Below are 21,040 nucleotides of genomic sequence, written 5' to 3'. Positions count from 1 at the left end.
TACCGATCATACGATGCGCATTTAGGGTTTATCCTCGTATGTATTCATATATTTAGTGTTCATTGCTCACATTGTTAGAAGAGTACATATCAAAACTTATTTGTTATATCATCACTTGTGAAACAAGATGCGAGAAAATTGTATATCATCATATTTGACAAACAAAAACCTGTTGAAGTGACCATAACTCAGATAGGTTTGGGTTAGCAATCTGTACATGGCGGCCCGACAAAGCATTCTGATCTGCTCTTCCTTTGCGTAGCGAAGCTGCAAGAGGAAACCGAGAGTTGGGTCAAGTGCATCACAATTTAAACGAGCTTAGCACACGATAAATCACTTACGATTTCAGCCGCAAGGATAGCTCCATGTACTGCATACTCAGTTTGTAGAACTGAGATAGTTTCCTTTGTCATGTTCTATATAGGAATCCTGTCCTTCGATCATCCTCAGGTGAAGAGGAATTTCGCGCGATCTAATGGTGAAAGCACCAACTATTTCGCATCTGCTCTTTCTTCGAATTAGACATCTTTGGCTTCTCGACTTCTTCTTTCTGTGCCTTTTTCTTCTCCAACTCTAGTCGTTTGCAGTTCTCTTCGTGGGCACGCGTGAACATTTTAACAAAGTTGAGAAGCGTCGAGACAACTGCACAGAAATGATCGATATACGGAAAAAGCAATCACATTTGCTAATCAATATCTGAAACTTCTTTGGTTGAGAACGGAAAAACAAACTTGAGTTAGCAAAAACGGGGTATTAGTCACCTTGCTCGAATGGACACCGTGCAGGATCTTCTCCGAAGTAAAGAGCTAATGCATCAGCATTCCTACCCTGCATGAGTTTTAAAAGAAAAAACTGTGAAGCAAATCATGAGTTTTCAGATTGCGAAACATAGTAAACAATAACATCGCATACCACATTCGAATAAAGAGAAATTAAGGCTCTAACTTCTGCTTCGGCACAAACCAAAAACTCCTTCAGCGTCTAACAAAAAAGAGTTTAGGCGATAAGAAAACAATCAATGTTCTTCCGAGTTTCATATCGTTGAGCAATAGAGTGAAGTAGCTATACGACATGGATGATTACCTCACGGAAACCTTGCGAAACATGACCATCGTGTTCAGATGCTGTTAGTTCCTGTTCGACCTTCTCAAGGCCTTTGTTTATCGCTTGCATTTCTTCGGCCAAAATCTTCAACTGCATCTGCAAAACACATACCGATACATTGAGTTAGGTTCTAAATGTTGCATCATAAACAACTTCAGAAATCGAGTAATCATACATACCTTTGCTGCAGCTTCCAAGCTAACAAGATTTTTTGGAAAGTCAAGAAGTTCAGGTAGCTTCTCTTTAAGAACCTGCGACCATGCATTCTGAATCGTAAATAGCCATATATTTAACTTAATCGTAAATAGCGAGAATTCAAGTTTGAAGCTTCAACTCTGTATGAAAACATAAATTTACTACGGCATTCTATCACCAAACAAAACCAACACGATTCTTGTATACGACTAATCCAAAAGCTTTTTCCCAAAGTTTAAAGACATCAGTTGCATTGGTTAGCTTATGTGCATATCTATAGCTACGAGTTTACGACTATGAGGTACCTTGCACAGATAATGCATAAGCGTCATCTTGTTGTTACGTGCTCGTGTATCTGTCAGTTTGAGAAGGCTATCCAATCTGAATCCAACTGCAGAACCTGCAAAATGAGAGAATGTATTTGATGAATATCCTGAATCCACCTGAACATAAGTTCTCCATGGAATTCTTGTCCAATTGACTCGGACTAATCTTTCTACATAGTTTGAAAGACCTCCACTCAGGAGTCACTGGAGAAAAGTTGGATCAAACACAAGTTTCCTACTACAAAATGTCAGGGAAGCAGTCACTGTCAATTTTTTTCGTTAGACGCCAGGGAAGGACACTTGCGTTTTGATCTATTTTATCTGTAATTTTGGTTAGCTAAGGAGGGTTCTTGGTGAGAATCAAAGCGAAACAATGACCTTGTGATAGATTGAAGGTTAAGAATCAAGATATTGATATCCAAAGGAATCGAAAGAACCATGTTCCACGAGTTTGACTCACCCCTGGCGGTTCCTTGGTTTAATGCATTTCCCAAACACAGAATTGTCTGCATGATTCTTTTCAACTTAACAGAACTTCTGATCTGAAAATTAAAGTGAGCAATCATAAACTAGGTTAGTCCCGCGATAAGTAAACTGAAAAAAAAAAAAAAAAACAAAACGAAAGGTGATTTACCTCTTGTGAAGCAGAATTGACGATGTTCAGGTTGCCTTTAAGATCAGCAACCTATAAGAAGAGTTTCAAGAAACTTATCCCAAGCCTCATGGTAAAGTTCATCCAAAATAAACAAAGCAGGTGATTACGAACCAGGGAGCGAAACTGGATTTTAAACGAGAAGACTCTTAACTTAGATTCCACTCGAGGGACTTTCATCAGCTCCAAGAAATACTTTTCAAAATCAGGAGAATGGTAAGCACACAAATCAAAACTGCCTTAAACACAAAGTTCAAACAAAACTCAATACAATATCAATTTAGTCATCTACGACACAGAAGAAAAATAGAACTTAATACGACATCAATTTAGTCATCTTCTGCAGTAAACCAAGATTTAAATCTCGACAACCCTTTCGAATGATACAGTAGAAAATTTATTTCACCGTCAAAGGCGAGCAAGAAACTGTGCATCCCATCCTATATCAAGAAGATATGCTCTCCAACAGCTGTTAAAGAATTATATTATTCGATATATAACCTCACACATCATTTCCACCAGTCAAAAGGGTACTTGTAGAGAAATCTAAGGGAAACTTAAGGTTGACTAGTGACTGATCAGTCGATTGTATGTGTTGGTATGGAACAATACATGGATTGTATTAGTTTGACAAATAGTTATGTCCAGAAAGGGCATGTTATCTTCTACCGAAAACTAAATGGATAAACAGCAGCAGGTGAGCACACTAACCTGCTCACATTTCCCTAAATTTTCTCTGTCTCCATCGTAACCCTGAAATTATAGGAAAAAAGTAACGACAACTTGAAGTAATAGAAGAAAAAAATGTCAAAACTAGAAGAGCTAGCAATAACAAAGAAACCTGCGAATGCCAAAACCGTCAAAAATGAACAGATTTAGATAGTACCTTGAGTAGTTCCATTTCCTCCTTTGTAGGGCAAAACTTTATGAGGTTATCCAGCTGGTCAGCATCTAAAACAGAATCATCAAGGGCGAGAACCGAACTCTGTAAAAAAGATGATAATGTGTAGGATCATCAATAAATGGCTTCCAGAAATTAATGGAAAGAAATGTTCAGCAGCAAGCTCATGCCTTAGGATGATTCTAAAGTATCTATCAGAAATTGCTTTTAAAATACACCAAGCTAAGATTTTGTTCCCATTATCATTCATATTAATTGACCAACAATTGTCAACTTGTCTCTCACCTAGACAATTACCTGATGATTTACTGAAAGTAAAATATCAAAACAAATTGGCAAGCTACACCATTATACAAAAGTGACAACATGATAGTAAGATTTCATGAAAAAGATAAGTGTCATGTGTTGTTTTGAAATAACACCACTGAAACAATCAACCATCAGTCACCTACTTACCATTAAATCATTTAATGGCATCTTAACCTTGGTAAGCATGATTTCACAATTATTAGCCCGTCTGAGATCAATCTGCAAGCACATGTAAAAGATATTAAAGCTAGTATTTACCACATTCAAAGCACTTCACATGCTCATCTATGCGAGAATGCTATAGGCATAAAAGAATACAAAAGTGTGTTTCAAAGATGGGTTGTCTATGACTTATCGCTTATATCTTGTTCATAATTACATATATCAAACATTATTTATTCAAAAATAACAACAATTAGAAGTTGTGTTTGCTTGCAGTGCAAAGGTGTACAAACACAATACAGATTCAGCAAGTATGACTTATCAACAAAGGTACACTAGTACATTAAAAGTATCGAGAAGCCTTCAAAGGGCATTTTGTGTTGGTGTTAAGAAGGTGAAAGGGTGCCTCTTCCCCTTCACCTTCCAAGCCTTTCTCATTCCTCCATTAATGGAGGTAGAGGAAGATGAAGAGTCATCTTCCTCTATAAAAAAGCGTCCAAGGCAATTGGTGCAATGAGGAAAAGAGAGCAAGAGGGGTGCATGCATCAAGAAAGGTTGCTGCGTTGTGTACGCAGATGGAACCGAAGCACATCAGAAGTGCTGTCAGAATTCTGTAGAGACTATGTGTCTTGCAGAGAAGAAGAACATCCGAGGCATGGGATTTGGTTTGTGAACCATGAAGAACTTTCCGATTTGTTCGTGATCGTTCTTCCGACGACAAGTGGTTCGTGATCGTTTTTTCGACGACAAAGGAAGATCAAGATCTACTAGAGATCACTGTGAGTTTTACATATTTTATATTTATATTTTTCATGCTTTCGAACTATTTATTTGTTTATAGCCTTGAGGGCAATTTAGTCTTTTACCATTTTAATTTAGGGTTTAGGTTTTCTGATAATTCACTATATAAGACTTTGTACTCATTATTTTCTAACAACTCTTTTTTTTGGATTCATCAATAAAGACGGCTACTTTTCTTTGACATCAATTTCTACAATATGAATTTTCTACTTTTTGTTCGGAGTTTGGACTATTTCAAAATATAAATTTAAAACTTTCAAAATCATAAAATCTAAACTTCCTAATCTCAGACTTCCAATTTAAAATTTCTAATTTGAAATACAATTCTAAACGGAATCACATTCTATTAAAATGTGAAACAATAAGAAAAAAATTCCAGTTTTGTTTTCCACAAAATAAAATGATTTTAAATAGGTGTAGAATTTTAAAATCGTGTAGATTGAGTGTAGAATTTAAAAATCGTGTAGATTGAGCGTAGAACTTTATCTGTGCTCATTAATCATACTATGCTACTTATAATTGGGTATGAACTTTGTCAGATTAAGAAGCATTCATTTACCAGATGAACTTTGTCAGATTTTGGGCCAGTGGAACGCCCACCCCTGGAACTTGCACCTCGAGCATCAGGTGTTGGCAGTGCTGCTGAAAAAAGACTCTCCAATTCAGACATATCAAACTCTGGTGACCTAGCACAGCCAAAAAGCTAGTATGAGATAGATTTCAAAGAAGTAAAGATGTCGAAAGATAAGAAAGGACAACCGCACTTAGAAAATTCATCTGTGTTTAGTGACTCAGCCCATAGGCTTCCTTGTGCTGCTCGTGCTACTTTAATCCAATGCAATGGCTTCAAGTTACACTTTTTTGATGAAGACTGGCTAGGCTGCAAATTTCTGAAATTAGGAGTTCTAGCAGGGAGCCGTCCCTTCCCCTCTAATGAAGGAGCACTGATGCCACTAGGGGGAGGGGGAGGTATTGCGTCAAAGTTAATTCCATTAGCTGCAGAAGAGTTAGGAATAGTAAGGCTCTGCAAGGAATTTGGAGGTGCAGGAGGAAGTGGTACAGATGGAGCTGATATTTTGGTAGCAAAACCACCAGAATTGTTTGATAATGTGTGAGGTGGTCGAGGTAGTGCTGACATTGCAATTGCTGAGATAGGGCATGGAGGAGGTGGTGGAGAAGGAACAGAAGAAGTATCAATTCCTTTTCTCAGTGGCAAAATGTCGGTATTAGGACTCAACAAGGTAATCAAAGGTGGTGGAGGGGGGTTGGGTGGTGTCTTACTTGCTATGATCGCTGAGGCTACCTGATGTGCAACTGATGAAGCAGCAGTTTTTTTCAAGGTTGAAAAGGAAGGGTACGATGATGTGCCTTTCAAAGGAGGAGGAGGTGGAGAAGGAATTGATGTTAGTGATTGAACAGAATGTCTATGGTGAGAAGGAATAGAAAGAACAGAAGCATGTGACTCTGATATCTTCCAAGCAGGTGATGGTGGCACTTCTAAGCTAGAGCTTTTAAATGGTGGTTTGTGACCGACGCAAGCTTCAGTTTTTCTAGCATGCACACGATTAAGAGGTGGTGGTGGTGGAGAAGGGACAGGTGTGTGAACAAGTGAGGTCACTTTTGTTAGCAGTGGTGGACGTGGAGGAGAAGAAGGGATAGGTAGACGAGCAAGTGAAGTCACTTTTGGTGGGGGTGGAGGAGGAACAGGACAAGATTCCGACGAAGTTACTCTAAGTGGTTGAGGTGGAGGGCAATGGGTAGGTGCTAGTGAGGCTTTTGTTGAACAGCTAGCTGAAATTGTTGATTGTGGTGCTGATGACAGTCGTTGTGGTGACAGTGAACCTTCTTTTGCACAGCTTGCTGAAGTCGTTAATAATGATGATGATCGGAGTTGTCGTGAATCAGAGGAAATGGTAGATCCAGAAGCTGAAATGCTTGCGAGTGCTGAAGCAAACTTTGTTGTGTGAGCAACTTCAGAGCTATCAGAAGTATGGTCATTGAGCAGAGCCATGATTCCAAGATCTGATGATGCACTATGATACCTTGAAACAGTTGGATGAGAGCCTGGAATAGAATTAGAAGAAAAAGCAGGAGTTGACCGAGATACCGGAATTCTTTGGGATATTATTTTAATCTGAGAAGGAAGTTTCTTTGGAATCTGGAGGCCATGCATTTCAACATTGTTCTTTGCATTTGAATCAGAAATTTTGTGGAGTGGAACAGAATACCTCTTAGGGAAAGAGGATAATAACCTTGCACTTGTGGTTTCACTAGAAAGGGCATCCTCACACAGCACATCTGGACCTAATTCTGTTAGAATGACATCATTCCCAGATTTCGGTGGAGAAACTGCATCCAACTTATCTTGAAGAGCCTTTGAAGAACCAATCTGCTGAAGAACTTCTGACGCAGTATCTGGTTTTGATTCCAGCCAATTCATATTGTTAAATGTTTCCTTCACTTCAGAAAATGTTTCAACCGGAAACTCCCCCTTTTTCTGGACATTCATTGACTCCAAAGATGGAGGTGAATTAGATGTATCCATCTCTGAAAGGAGAACCTGCTCACACACAAAAAAAAAAACAGAAAACAAAATTATTGCAAGCATAAATTTGGACCAACTCATCAAACGATATGAGGCAAAGCAGACCTCAACTCTGAAATTCTTTGGAAACCGATCTTTGACATCCCACAAGATATCTACCGCATCACGATCTAGCATCAAAATGTTAGACCTAATAAAGGCAGTATTGAACATCACTCTAAACATCATCTCCTCGTGTTCTAGATCGTCCTCCAAACCGATGCACTCTATCACCACATCTCCTTGAATATGACAATGTATATCAATTTTAACAAGTTCACAATCTTCCTGCATGAGCAGAAATAAGCAGAATGCTAAAACAGGTCTTATAAATCACTCGATTGAAAAAGGCCACATGTCCATTGAATTGTAGAAATTACCTGTTTGTAGAAGCGGACTAACTTGCTCTTTTTGGGTGTTGAGAATAGCACTTTTGGAGCCCGATCGGCAGCAAGAAAGGGATCCTGCCCATATATTTGGAATAATGGCCTGCATCCACCTGTTCCATAAAAATCTGGAATAAACCTAAGAATAACACAGTCCAAAGTAAGACCCCGATCAAGAGGAGGCCATTCTGAGTCAGTATTTCTTCTCGAGATATAGTGCAAGTATCTCAGTTGGGAGGGCAGTGGATTTAAAGGTAATAGCAAGTGCATCAGCTCATGAGGGGCTTTCTTGTAAATCATGTCTAACGTCCTCCATTCTCCTGCATACCGTTTGTGATAAACTAGAAGTGCAGCCAACATAAATGCTAGAACTGGCCAACCACCTAGCTCACAATGCATCAACAAGACATTCTGTCGAGACAATGAGAGCCAACTTTCACTTGACCTCAAGAAATGGTGAATCATTTCCATGGAGAGCAATGGGCATCCTTCGTATTGCCGTGGATAGTCCATCACAGTCATTTCATACTCTGATAATATACTGGAAATCTGACTTTGGCTATCTCCCTCCCGGAAGTTAAACACCATAAAAGAGGTGTCTAGGAATTGTTCCTGAAGTTGCGCCACAATGCTTCCAATGTAGAACCTATACTCATCTTCCTTGGAGACATCAGTTGCGAAGCAACAATCAAACACTGCAATCATTAAACAGAAGCTAATTTCTTCCAACAGAAATTGAACAGATGTAGCTAGTCTATTTGAGGTTAGGTTCATTCAAAAGTGTTTATTATTCACAAACAAGTTACTTTTGCCTAAGATTAGATTCTGAAGCTAACATCTGAAGTTGAAGTTATACCCCAAATATAGGTCGTCCAAACTTGGAGTGGAAGATATTTGAAAAAAAAAAAATGAATTGGGAATTTTGAGATACTATCCCTGTTGAAATTAGACAAGTTTCTGCAAATGGACAGATTGAAGTTATTTTCAATAAAGCATTCAAGCAAACATACAAGCTTGTCAGACATAACTAGCTAGGCAGCCAAGATGAGCCGAGCTTGTGCATTTTTCATATCAAGCTTATTCAAGTTTGTTCGATAGAAGTTTTATTGAGTTTAAGTCAATCTTGAGCTTTTACTGAGCTCAATTGTCCTTATAATTTGTTGATCCAATAAATGAAGTATATTAGTTTCTCATTTTTAATAGATTATAGGTGATATAAAATTATAAAATATTTAAGATGGACATTATATTTTAATATATTAGCATATAAAACTAAAAAATATGATCATAATCAAGTTTTATACAAGTTAACAATAAGTTTGTAATCAATTATTTACAAGCTTTGGGTATGAACATTAAAATCCAAGTTCACTAGTATCCAAACTTGCTTCTCAATGAACATAACGAGTTCTTATTAAATCAAGTATCTAATTGTTCATGAACATTCTATACATTTACAGACCTAGAATCAACCAAATGCAGATAGCAAAACGATTTAATCTCTAGTAAAGAAACACCAAATGCAGTAAATCGCACAAACATGTATCAGATTATTTTCGATATCCACTTCAATTTGCAGCATTGCTATAAGAAAAGGGGTTTGATGGCATCAAAAGCATACCGTAAACCCTCTCGGAAATCTCCAGCAGCCCATCCGGTGGCTTTCGGTGAAAGAGCTTCCTAAACAGCGCCATAGTTAAAATCCAGCCGAATCAAACGGAAACGCCGATGTGCCGAACCAAACAGGAAGGCCAAAAAACCCTAGGCTAAAGGGTAGAGCTCACGCCAGTTTTCTTTCTTCCACTGCGGAGAAGATGGGGCAAAGGTTGAAATACTCATCCAAAAGGACCAAAAACTTATCTTTGCAGCAGAGGGAGAGTGGATTCGGATACAGAGCGTGGATTTTGCTGCAGCTTCAAGGAATCGCTACCGCCTTTTTCCCTCCTGTTCCGATTATTTTAACCCCTCGTCGCTGTGCAAATCGACGAAAAACGAGCGAAAGATGAAGTTTTGCGAGTAATCTACGTCCAAAAACGAGATTTTTAGGAGGAAAAAGACGTTCTTGGATTAGAAAAATGGAAATGGAGATCTGGGATTCAGCGAACTGACTGAGACGTCCCTTTCTTCTGCGCTGCCTCGAGGATGACGTGGCTCTTCATCGCGAGCTTGCTTTAGCTGTTGATATTCATACACCGAAATTTGAAGTGTCCACCCGTTTATTTGTTGAAAGTTAGTTAATTGTAATAACTAACTTGATTTTATAGAAAAATACTAAATTTTAAAAAATCAATTTTCCCAGTGAAATTTACCTTTTTCTGAAAAATATCTTAAAATTTTAAACTTCTTTTTCATAAGATAATATAATTAATAATTATGAGTGGAATAATAAGATCACAAAAAATTATTAAAAAAGAAAATTTAATACTAGAATTAGGGTGGCTATTCTATAAAATAATTATAAAAAATTTATTGATTTTTTTAACTTATTCCTTATTTAAATTATTTTAGATGAGAAATGGTAAACAAAAGGAGTGATTTTAGATGGGGTTTGTCTTTCATCATGAAGTGACCAACCGGTTGTTTAAGGCACGTGTGTCGCTCGTGGGGAACATAGATGGGCCACATACACGTGCTTAAAAAGAAATTAAAAGTATTGCCCTAGGGCCGAGGTAAATAGTGAGTCGGGACTCCGATTTCGAATGGAGTTTGAATTAAAATGGTCTCGGGGTAGTTTGGATCTTCTGTCTTTATTTTCTCTATCGGTCTTATTATTGATCAGATGGATCAGATTAAATTTTAAGATATCATGACATCTTTAAAATATATGTATATCCTTGTGATGTACAATGATACCTTGAGATTTAATCTGATCCGTCCGATCGACAATGAGACACGGGGAGAGAGGTAAATGGGGACAGAGGATCCGAACTATCTCCGGGGTCATGTGCGAAAAGTATTTAATTATAATCCAAATATGCACAGTTTAAATCTTAATTATAACATATTTTACCGAAATTTTTCCTCTCAATCAAATACCCAATTAAGTAGGGATGGTAATTTTTTCCATAAGTTCAGAGTCTCGTAGAAAAAAAATCTAAAATGAGAATTGAGATACTCTATATATTTAAGGATGGGGACGGATTTAAAGATTTTTTTTGGATGAGACATGTCAGGATGGGTATGAGAATATTATTCCTATCTTTATCTCCGAATCTGTCCCCAAAATAATAATAATAATTTTAAAAATATTAATAATAATATTGATAATAATATAAATATTAAAAAAATTTAAAATATTAATAATAAAATTATTATTAATACTGATATTAATATTAATAGTAAAATAATAATAATATAACATTAATTTAAAAATGAAAGTGGAGATGGGGCAGGAATAGGGATTTGATCCCAGATGATTCGAATTCGGGGATTTCTCGAATCCAAAAAAGTGGAGATGGAGACAGGTATGAAATTCGGAGACGGGGATGGAGATGAGGATGTTACGTAAATCTGTTCCTGTTCCATTCCATTGTCATCCTTACAACTAAGAGATATTGAATTTCTAGATTGTTCATCGTGAATACTTCTTGATTTATAATAATGATCAATGAAAATTTTCTATGTAATTGGATTAATTATCTTGTGCGGACGGACCTTCTCTCTTTTTTTCAAATGGATTTTGAATTATTTGTTTGCACAATTCATTTGGATGGTCGATAAGAAAAAAATGAACTAAATAATAAGAATTCGATCATTATTAAATAATAATAATTAATTTTTTAAAAATATTATCAAAATTGTTTTTAAAAAATTATGAAAAAGGTGTTATTGTGTGATTAATCATAAAGTTTGGGTCGGATTGAAAAAATATTTTTTAAAAAAATTTCAATCCTGAATATAAATCGAAATCCTAAATACGAATCTAAATAGGATGAATCCGAACCCGACCTAAATAAATCATTCAAAACGATTTGCATATATATATTTTTTAAATTATTTCTCGTATAATGTTTCACTTTTATATTTATACTCTATTATTATTATTATACTAATATTAATATATATAAAAATATTTTAATTTAGTCTAAAAAATTTACTAAACTCTAAACTCATATCAACTCAAGTCAATCCGGGTTAATACAAATCTTATCTGAAAATTTTCAAAAATTTTCCAACTCAAATCCGACCTAAATCCAAAAATTCTCAACCTGAATCCATGTTTTTTTTTCAGGTGGATTGGAATGAAAATAATAAATCCAAAGCATTAAAACTTTTTAAATTGAGAAGCCTTTCCATCTTACTCGCCGAAATGGCATAAGCAACGTCAAATATGCTAAGGAGCAGCGACCGGAGTTGATTGGTGCGATGATAAATTCTTTCAACAGATAATCAAGAAATTTGATATTTAAATTTTAATTGCGATATATTACTAGAGATTTTTTTTTAGTTAAAAATAGATTTAAAAATATTAACGGTCTAGATGAGCTTCTAAATTTTTATGAGATTCGATTGTTCATTTTTAAAATTAATAAGTCCTTCAAACTGAATATCTAAATTACTAAAATAAAAAAAAATAAAAAATAACATATACGATACATTGCCTTTCATTAATGGATAAGGACTTTGGAACCTTCTTGATTCCATATTATATAGTTTTGAGAAAAAAAAAATATTAAAAGACATTCTAGATTTTATAAATTATAAACCAAGTCCCTTTTCTTAAAAAAAAAAAAAAAAAAATCAAATAAGCTCTCTTGCATAATTTTATCCTAAAAATACACGTTGATGCAACTCTATGACAAAAATTACTAAGACTATATTTGATAGGATGTAATCTTAATCTCGATTACAAAAGATAGTGAAGTTTTATAATTTGGATTACAAAACAAATACTATGTAATCCGATTGTATTACGAGGTCACTATTTAATCAAAATTTGAATGTTGAATATACCCTAGTCAGTCTCGCCAGTCGAGCGCCGATCGCTACAGCCATTGTCGGTCGCCGACGATCGCAAGCTCCGACAGAGGTGCAGCGGTCGTCTGTAGAAGTCGTAAGATATTTTTATCATTTTATAATAATACGAATTACATTCCTTATAAAAAATAATAGATATCAAACAAAAGAATATAATTACCCTTTAATAAAAAATTACATATGATCCGGCGGTAAGAACAGGGGACCCCGTTCTGGAGAGTCAACGCCACGTGGAAGTCAAAGGGTCAGGTGGCCGACCGGAGATGGGTGGGTCGAACGTCCGGTCGGCTGATCGGTGTCTAACTAATGGCAAAAGGCGCCCCAGCAGGAAGCTGAGCCCCGACGCTCATGGTACAGGATCGTAGGGCCAAGCGGAGGGCACGCTCGGCCGAAACATGAGGTAGCATATTGCTAACAGTCTCCACAAAGCACATCACCGAGAATCTTCCAAGTAGACCACTATATGTGTCCGACCGGACGTAAGGCAGAGGCTAGCCGGCCGGACGCCCGGAGGCGGGCCGGCCGGACGCCCGGCCGGAAGCAAGGGGAAAAGGACAAGGGGTTCCGCTGTCCCATCGAAGACATGCTTGGACTGTAGCAGTATGGGGTCAGGTAAGCTCACTGACAGACCCTTACTGGGGTATGGGCTGAGGACACGTGTACACCTCTGTATGTGTGCACTCGCTTCTCCACTGCCTTATATAAAGGCGCTCATCCTTCGTCGGAGGTACGCATTCTATGATTCTCGGAGCCACTTTCTTGTTGAGCTTTGTCTGACTTGAGCGTCGGAGGGTCGTCGCCGGGAACCCCTTCCCGGCCCGACTTGCTTGCAGGTTCGCCGGAAGTCCATGGGGGCGGCCAGGGATCTACGTCAGCAGTTGGAGAGCGCCACGTACCCAGCGTCCGTTGATTCAGCTTTCGGACAGGATGAATTTGGCGCCGTCTGTGGGAACACTCCTACATCCGATCGGAAGCAATGGACGAAGCTGGACGACAGCACACGGTGACGCTTTCCACGGAGGAACTCGACGCTCTAATCGAGTCGAGGGCCGCTAAGCTTGTGGAACAAAAACAAAAGTCACAAGCTGAGCGGGCAGAGCAGCAAGCAACATCAGTATCAGGCGGCCGAGCGGAAGCACCTCAGGCCACCGTTGCATTCCATCGGGCCCTATTCCGCACTCCTGAAGCCCCAACAACTAATCGAGATCGGGGATCATCTTCGGCTGAAATGCCAAGACGAGATAGCAGAAAAGGGAAAGCCCCCCGAGCGGACGCATCGCCCGAGCGGATCAACCGCCAATTTTCAGAGGCTATTCTACGAGACCCTCTGCCCAAGCACTATGTGCCTCCGACGATCGGCGAATACAATGCAACCACCGACCCGGATGATCATTTGGGTAAATTTGATAACACTGCAACCCTGCATCAATACACAGATGGGGTGAAGTGTCGAGTTTTCCTCACCACCCTCTCTGGATCGACTCAACGGTGGTTTCAGAGGTTGCCGGACGGATCTATCACAAGCTTCAGAGACTTCCGTACGACCTTCCTCCACCACTTCGCAAGCAGTCGACGCTATCAAAAAACCAGTGTTAGTCTGTTTGCCATCAAACAGGAAGCCCGCGAATCGCTCCGAGCGTACATCCAGCGGTTCAACAAAGTGGCCATGGACATTCCAACGGCCACCTCAGAGACCATGATGAATGCCTTCACACAAGGCCTTGTGGATGGGGATTTCTTCCGATCACTCATTCGGAAGCCGCCCCGAGACTACGACCACATGCTACACCGGGCCAACGAATACATCAACGTGGAGGAAGCCCAAGCGGCCCGGAAAAAAGAAACTCCAACCGAGCGGGCTCCTCCTGCTGAACGGAAGCCGCATGCTGCTCATCAGCCACCCAGAGGACCAAGGGCCGAAGCAATCCGCTCCCCCCATGCTAGGTCTCACGTGCAAGAGGTAGCTGCCGCGCGGCCCAAGCCAAAGAAGAGATGGACCCCAATGTTCTGCTCCTTCCACCGGACGGACACACATAACACCAGGGATTGTCGTAGTCTTCCTCTAATCGCCCACCCCGTTCCCAGAGGCGGCGGTCGTCGGTCGCCATCAGCCGACAGGCGACAGAGGTCTCGTGAAGCCGATCGGACGATAGCTGACAGGCGACAACAACAGACTCCCGAGCGGCATCGCTCTCCGAGGTGGGAGAATCTCCGGATGTCTAGAGAACGGCCCCGACCGTCCGCTCGGGAAGAAGAAAATAGAAGTACTACTTCCCGAGGCGAGATCAACATCATAGCTGGTGGTCCGACCGGAGGAGATTCCGACCGGAGGAGATTCCAACCGAGCAAGGAAGGCGAGCGTCCGGCAGCTCCAGATCCATGCGGTCGGCTGCAGCCAGGAACGGGCGAGCGGGCCCGAAATTAGTTTCGAGCCCAGGGACTTGGAAGGGGTTGAAGTTCCCCACGACGACGCCTTCTCATTAAAGCGGTAATAGCCAATTACACTATTCACCGCGTTTTTATTGACACAGGAAGCTCGGTCAATATCATATTCAAAAAGGCATTCGATCAACTGCAAATTGATCGAGCCGAGCTGCTGCCCATGACAACCCCCCTTTACGGGTTTACGGGTTTACGGGCAATGAAGTTCAGCCGGTCGGACAGATTCGGCTGGCCATATCGCTGGGAGAGGAGCCGCTCAGAAGGACGCGTATTGCAAACTTCGTCATGGTGGACTCTCCGTCGGCATACAACGTCATATTGGGACGACCGGCTCTCAGTGAATTTCGAGTGGCCGTTTCCACTTTCCACCAGAAGATCAAGTTCCCCGTCAAGGATAAAGTGGGAGAAGTACGAGGGGATCAATTGGCAGCTCGGCGATGCTACGTCGAGATGGTCCGAGCAGAAGCCAATGCCGCTCGGAAGACGCCCTGGATCGAAGTGAACGCTATCACTGAAAAACCACCCTCTTTGATTTATGAAGAAAAAGAGGAAGTGCAGATTCACCCGACCCGATTGGAGGCCACGACGTTAATCGCGTCTGATCTGGAGGCGAGCCAGAAGGAGGAGGTGATCCAATGCCTCCAGAAAAACCATGATGTCTTCGTCTGGTCGACGAATGAGTTGCTTGGAATTTCACCAAGTATAGCGCAGCATGAGCTCCATGTCCTACCGGACGCTCGGCCAGTGAAGCAGAGAAAGAGGGATTTCAGCGCCGAACAGAATGTCATAATCCGAGCGGAGGTGGAGAAACTCCTGGAGGCCGGCCATATACGCGAGGTTCAGTTCCCGAGCTGGCTGGCGAACGTAATATTAGTCTCCAAGACGGGCAACAAGTGGAGAGTGTGCATAGATTTTCAGGATCTCAACAAAGCTTGCCCGAAAGACTTTAACCTCTGCCTCGGATCGATCAACTGGTGGACTCCACAGCTGGCTGCGAGCTGATATGTATGCTCGACGCTTACCAAGGCTATCATCAAGTGTCGCTCGCCCGTGAAGATCAAGAAAAAGTCAGCTTCGTTACAGCCGACGACACCTATTGTTATAATGTGATGCCGTTCGGATTGAAGAACGCGGGAGCCACATATCAACGTCTGATGAATAAAGTGTTCAAGGAGCAGATCGGGCGATATCTGGAAGTATACGTGGACGACATTCTCATCAAGTCCGTCCGAGCGGCCGATCTCTTTAAAGATATGGAGGAGACTTTCCGAACGATGCGGAAATATGGCGTTAAGTTAAACCCACAGAAGTGTCTGTTCGGAGCAAAAGGAGGGCGTTTCTTGGGTTACATAGTGACCGAGCGGGGGATCGAAGCAAATCCTAGCAAAGTGAAAGCCTTACAAGATAGGCCGCCTCCAAGAAATCTGAGGGAAGTGTAGTGCTTGACCGATCGGATAACTGCTCTGTCCAGATTTATCTCCAAAACTGCCGATCGGAGCTTGCCTTTTTTCAAAATCTTGTGCAAAGCCACCAAGTTTCACTGGGACGAAGAATGCGATCGGGCGTTCGAAGATCTGAAGACATATCTAAATTCTCTTCCGGTACTAGCCAAGCCAACTGCGGGTGAGCCACTTTGTATCTACTTGTCTTCAACCGAGCAAGCTGTCGGCTCGGCACTAGTAAGGGCGAGCGGAGAAGAGCCTGTATATTTTCTGAGTCATATTTTAAAAGATGCTGAATCTCGCTACACTGGGCTCGAGAAACGGGCTTTCGCCTTGGTCCTCGCCGCTCGGCACCTCCGTCCCTATTTCTTGGCCCATACTATCATCGTCCGGACGAACAGCCCGCTGGGAAGAGTGCTGTTGAATCCAGAAGCGTCCGGGCGGCTCATCAAATGGACAACGGAGTTGAGTGAATTTGATATTCAATACCAGCCCCGTTCGACAATAAAGGCGTAGTCCTTGGCAGACTTTGTCACCGAAGTACAAAGGCCAGAACCCGAAGCTATGTGGAAGATATTTGTAGACGGATCATCTACTCGGCTCGGGAGCGGAGTTGGAATACTGCTACTCTCCCCTCAAGGAGAAAGGATGCATTTATCCGTCCGGCTAGATTACAAAGCTACAAACAATGAGGCGGAATATGAGGCCCTTATAGCTGGTTTACAGGCAGCCCGACATGTGGGAGCCGGACAGGTAACTATACATTCAGATTCTCAGTTGGCCGCTCAGCAACTTTCTGGTACTTTTTAGATTAACAACGCTCGGCTCAAACTTTACGCTGAAGCCTTCGAAAAGCTCAAAGCCAATTTCAGAGAAGTCATTATCCAGAAGATACCCCGAGCGAAAAACCAAGCGGCCAATGAGTTAGCCAAGCTCGTAAGCTCAATAACACCGGTCGCCATCCAACAGCCAATTGAACAAGTTTCGCTGGTGGCTCACGTCGACCGGATGGAGGGCCTCTCGTTTCCGAGCGACTGACGGACACCCATCATGGAGTTTCTCCGCTCGAGTGCTACACCGTCCGATCGAGATGAGGCCCAGCTATTAAGGAGGAGAGCCGGTCGGTTCACACTCATTGGGGATCAATTATTCAAAAAGGCTTTCTCTCGCCCACTGTTGAAATGCGTGAGCTCGGAGGACGCGGCGTACATCCTCCAAGAAGTGCATCAAGGATCCTGCGGAGGGCATCCGGGCGGATGATCGCTGGCTAAAAAAATCCTGCTGGCCGGATACTTCTGGCCAACTTTACAAGCAGACGCTGCTCGAACCGTCGCGATGTGCCTTTCTTGCCAAAGGTATCATAATTTCTCTCATCGACCGGCGGAAGAAATGAAGGCAGCTACCGTGTCTTGTCCGTTCGATCAATGGGGAATGGATATTGTGGGTCTGTCTCCTATGGCGATCGGACAGCGAAAATTTTTGTTGGTGGCGGTTGATTATTTTTCCAAGTGGGTGGAGGCCGAGCCGCTAGCTAAGATCACCGAGCAGATGGTCAAGAAATTTATCTGGCAACATATCATCTGCCGGTTCGGCATCCCCCGTCGACTTGTTTCAGACAACGGGCGGCAATTCACAGGAAAGTTGCTCGAAGATTGGTGCAAGAGCTATGACATTGAGCAACATTTCACGTCCGTGGCATACCCCCAAAGCAATGGTCAAGCCGAAGTAGTCAATCGGGAAATTCTTCGCATTTTGCGCGCTCGGCTCGACCATCTGGGAGGAAGTTGGGTGGATGAGGTGCCAGGTGTCCTGTGGGCCATCCGAACGACCCCAAAGGAAGGAACGGGCGTTACGCCTTTCCATCTGGTGTACGGCGGCGAAGCGGTGATTCCTGTTGAAGTCGGCGTTGAGTCCGCCCGGATCCAGAACTATAATGATGACAACGTCGAGCGGAGGAACATGGAGCTGGATTTGGTCGAAGAAGAGCGAGCCAAGGCGTCCGTCCGACTGATGCCGTACCGGCAACGGATGAAGCAAAACTACAACCGGCGCGTAATCCCCAGATCATTCCAGGTCGGCGATCTTATCAGGAAGAAAGTAAAGCCGGTCGGAGACGTCGACAAGCTAGAAGCTCCTTGGGCGGGCCCTTTCAAAATCATCGAAAAGCTCCGCTCGGGCGCTTATTATTTGGAGGATGAAGATGGGCGGCAACTGGATAGGCCATGGAGCGCGAATCATCTCCAACCTTATCGAGCTTGGTGAAAGGTGCACTGATGTAACTCATTTTTGTATAAATTTTGGGGCCGCCTATGTACTTGTAATGCAGGAAGCAAAAATGATTAAAGGGCAAATAGCTTCGCCGAACGGCCGCTTCAAAGTTAGCCTTAAAAGGTCGTCGAGCTCCAACGTTAAATATCGAGAGACGAGCCGACGTCTTTAAACCCTCCGAGCGGAAGACCGTCGAGCTCCGACGTTAAATATCGAGAGACGAGCCGACGTCTTTAAACCCTCCGAGCGGAAGACCGTCGAGCTCCGACGTTAAAAATCGAGAGACGAGCCGGCATCTTTAAACCCTCCGAGTGGAAGACCGTCGAGCTCCGACGTTAAATATCGAGAGACGAGCCGGCGTCTATAAACCCTCCGAGCGGAAGATCGTCGAGCTCCGACGTTAAATATCGAGAGACTAGCTGGCGTCTTTAAACCCTCCGAGCGGAAGACCGTCGAGCTCCGACGTTAAATATCGAGAGACGAGTGGCCTATAAACCCTCCGAGCGGAAGACCGCCGAGCTCCGGGTTAAATATCGAGACGAGCCGGCGTCTATAAACCCTCCGGCGGAAGACCGTCGAGCTCCGACGTTAAATATCGAGACGAGCCGGATCTATAAACCCTCCGAGCGGAAGACCGCCGAGCTCGGACGTTAAAATCGAGACGGCGTCTATAAACCTCCGAGCGGAAGACCGTCGAGCTCCGACGTTAAAAATCGAGAGATGAGCCGGCGTCTATAAACCCTCCGAGCGGAAGACCGTCGAGCTCCGACGTTAAATATCGAGAGACGAGCCGACGTCTATAAACCCTCCGAGTGGAAGACCGTCGAGCTCCGACGTTAAAAATCCAGAGACGAGCCGACGTCTATAAACCCTACGAGCGGAAGACCGTCGAGCTCCGACGTTAAAAATCGAGAGACGAGCCGACGTCTATAAACCCTCCGAGCGGAAGACCGTCGAGCTTCGACGTTAAAAATCGAGAGATGAGCCGGCGTCTATAAACCCTCTTAGCGGAAGACCGTCGAGCTCCGACGTTAAAAATCGAGAGACGAGCCGGCGTCTATAAACCCTCCGAGCGGAAGACCGTCGAGCTCCGACGTTAAATATCGAGAGACGAGGCGTCTATAAACCCTCCGGCGGAAGACCGCCGAGCTCCGATGTTAAAATCGAGACGAGTGGCGTCTATAAACCCTCCGAGCCGTTCGGCCGGGGGTATAATATCCGAGCCAAGCGCTCGACGAAGAAGACCCCGAGCCGTTCGGCCGGGGGTACGATATCCGAGCTGGGGGAAAGGTGCGCTAAATGTAAATTTATACACATTTCGGTCGCCTATGTCCTTGTAATGCAGGAAGCAAGATTATAAAGATGGCAAATATCTTCGCCGACCGGCTGTATTGAAGTTAGCCTTGAAAAAGGCCGTCGAGCTCCGACGTTAAATATCGAGAGACGAGCCGGCGTCTATAAACGTCCGAGCGGAAGACCGTCGAGCTCCGACGTTAAATATCGAGAGACGAGCCGGCGTCTATAAACCCTCCGAGCAGAAGACCGTCGAGCTCCGACGTTAAATATCGAGAGACGAGCCGGCGTCTTTAAACCCTCCGAGCGGAAAACCGTCGAGCTCCGACGTTAAATATCGAGAGACGAGCCGGCGTCTATAAATATTCCGAGCGGAAGAAGGCCATAAAAAAGGACTGCAAGTGTCCGAGAAACTTGCCATCAATATCGTTCGACCGACTCTACGTTCCGCTCGGCTCAGAGCCCAAAGGTACTTATCGGCTTCTAGCGAGCGATCTCTGCTATCAAAGCGGAATGTCACGCATTCGAAATATTACATATTTAGCCGAGCGGAAGGGCAACGCCAAGTACTTCATAAAAATCCCTTTCGAATGTCAGAGGTGTGATAATAGGCGAGCGGACAACACACATATTAACTAGCAAAAGGACAAAGTGCAAAAGGACAAAGTACGCGAAGGGAAAACATTGCATTAAAATTAAAACTTTAGGCCGAGCGGCCTAAGTACAAAAAAGGATCATTTTTTGGCCTAGCGGCCTAACTACATATACAGACGTCTACTCAATGTAATCATAAAGGTCCTTGGGGATGTTGTCCAGGAGCGCCACTTGATCGCCGACCGGAATAGTAGTGGACTCCGGAAGAAGACCTTTAGACTTCAAATACGTGGTGGCGGCGGTTATAACCAAGTCGAAGGCTGTGTACATCCGCTCGCAGATTTTCTCCGAGAATTCAGGCGAGCGGATGTAGCTCTGTCTTAGGGCAGCGACCCGACTCGGCTCGGCCTCTTGATATTCTTTGAGAGCCGCCTGGGAGGCAGTAAGGGCCTCATTCAGATTTTGAAGCTTTTCCACGTCGGCCGAGCGACCCGCCTTCTCTCTATCAAGCTGCTCCATCAGCTCCTTTACCTTCAGCTCCAGGCCCCGAGCCTCCACGTTCTTTTTCTCCAGATCGGAGATGACCGTGTTTTTTCGAGTGGTA

At 42.9% G+C, this 21,040-nt stretch overlaps 1 protein-coding gene across 1 annotated transcript; it reads right to left on the bottom strand.

The window, feature by feature from the left end:
- Window positions 1–39: 39 nt before the first annotated feature.
- On the bottom strand, window positions 40–9,612 carry LOC122029394 (formin-like protein 6). The gene is made up of 19 exons (XM_042588360.1): window positions 9,530–9,612; window positions 9,042–9,441; window positions 7,415–8,115; window positions 7,101–7,322; window positions 5,215–7,010; window positions 5,010–5,136; window positions 3,635–3,706; window positions 3,164–3,262; window positions 2,989–3,030; window positions 2,392–2,472; window positions 2,260–2,310; window positions 2,086–2,167; window positions 1,605–1,699; window positions 1,284–1,355; window positions 1,084–1,200; window positions 913–981; window positions 762–828; window positions 342–642; window positions 40–267 (listed from the first exon to the last, which is right to left on the bottom strand). The coding sequence occupies exons 2-18, from the start codon at window positions 9,112–9,114 to the stop codon at window positions 473–475; spliced, it is 3,936 nt and encodes a 1,311-aa protein (XP_042444294.1). The 5' UTR covers window positions 9,115–9,441; window positions 9,530–9,612; the 3' UTR covers window positions 40–267; window positions 342–472.
- Window positions 9,613–21,040: the final 11,428 nt, after the last annotated feature.

Source organism: Zingiber officinale, chromosome 10B (genome assembly GCF_018446385.1).
Source record: "Zingiber officinale cultivar Zhangliang chromosome 10B, Zo_v1.1, whole genome shotgun sequence".
NCBI lineage: Eukaryota > Viridiplantae > Streptophyta > Magnoliopsida > Zingiberales > Zingiberaceae > Zingiber > Zingiber officinale.
Note: the sequence above shows the minus strand (reverse complement) of the source record. Positions and strands in the feature narration are given on the sequence as shown.

Coding starts and splice junctions, on each gene's coding strand:
- LOC122029394 (XM_042588360.1), bottom strand. CDS start 9,114: ATGGCGCTGTTTAGGAAGCTCTTTCACCGAAAGCCACCGGATGGGCTG. Junction 8,116..9,041: donor GATTTCCGAGAGGGTTTACG/GTATGCTTTTGA, acceptor TAATGATTGCAG/TGTTTGATTGTTGCTTCGCA. Junction 3,031..3,163: donor AGGAAATGGAACTACTCAAG/GTACTATCTAAA, acceptor CTATAATTTCAG/GGTTACGATGGAGACAGAGA.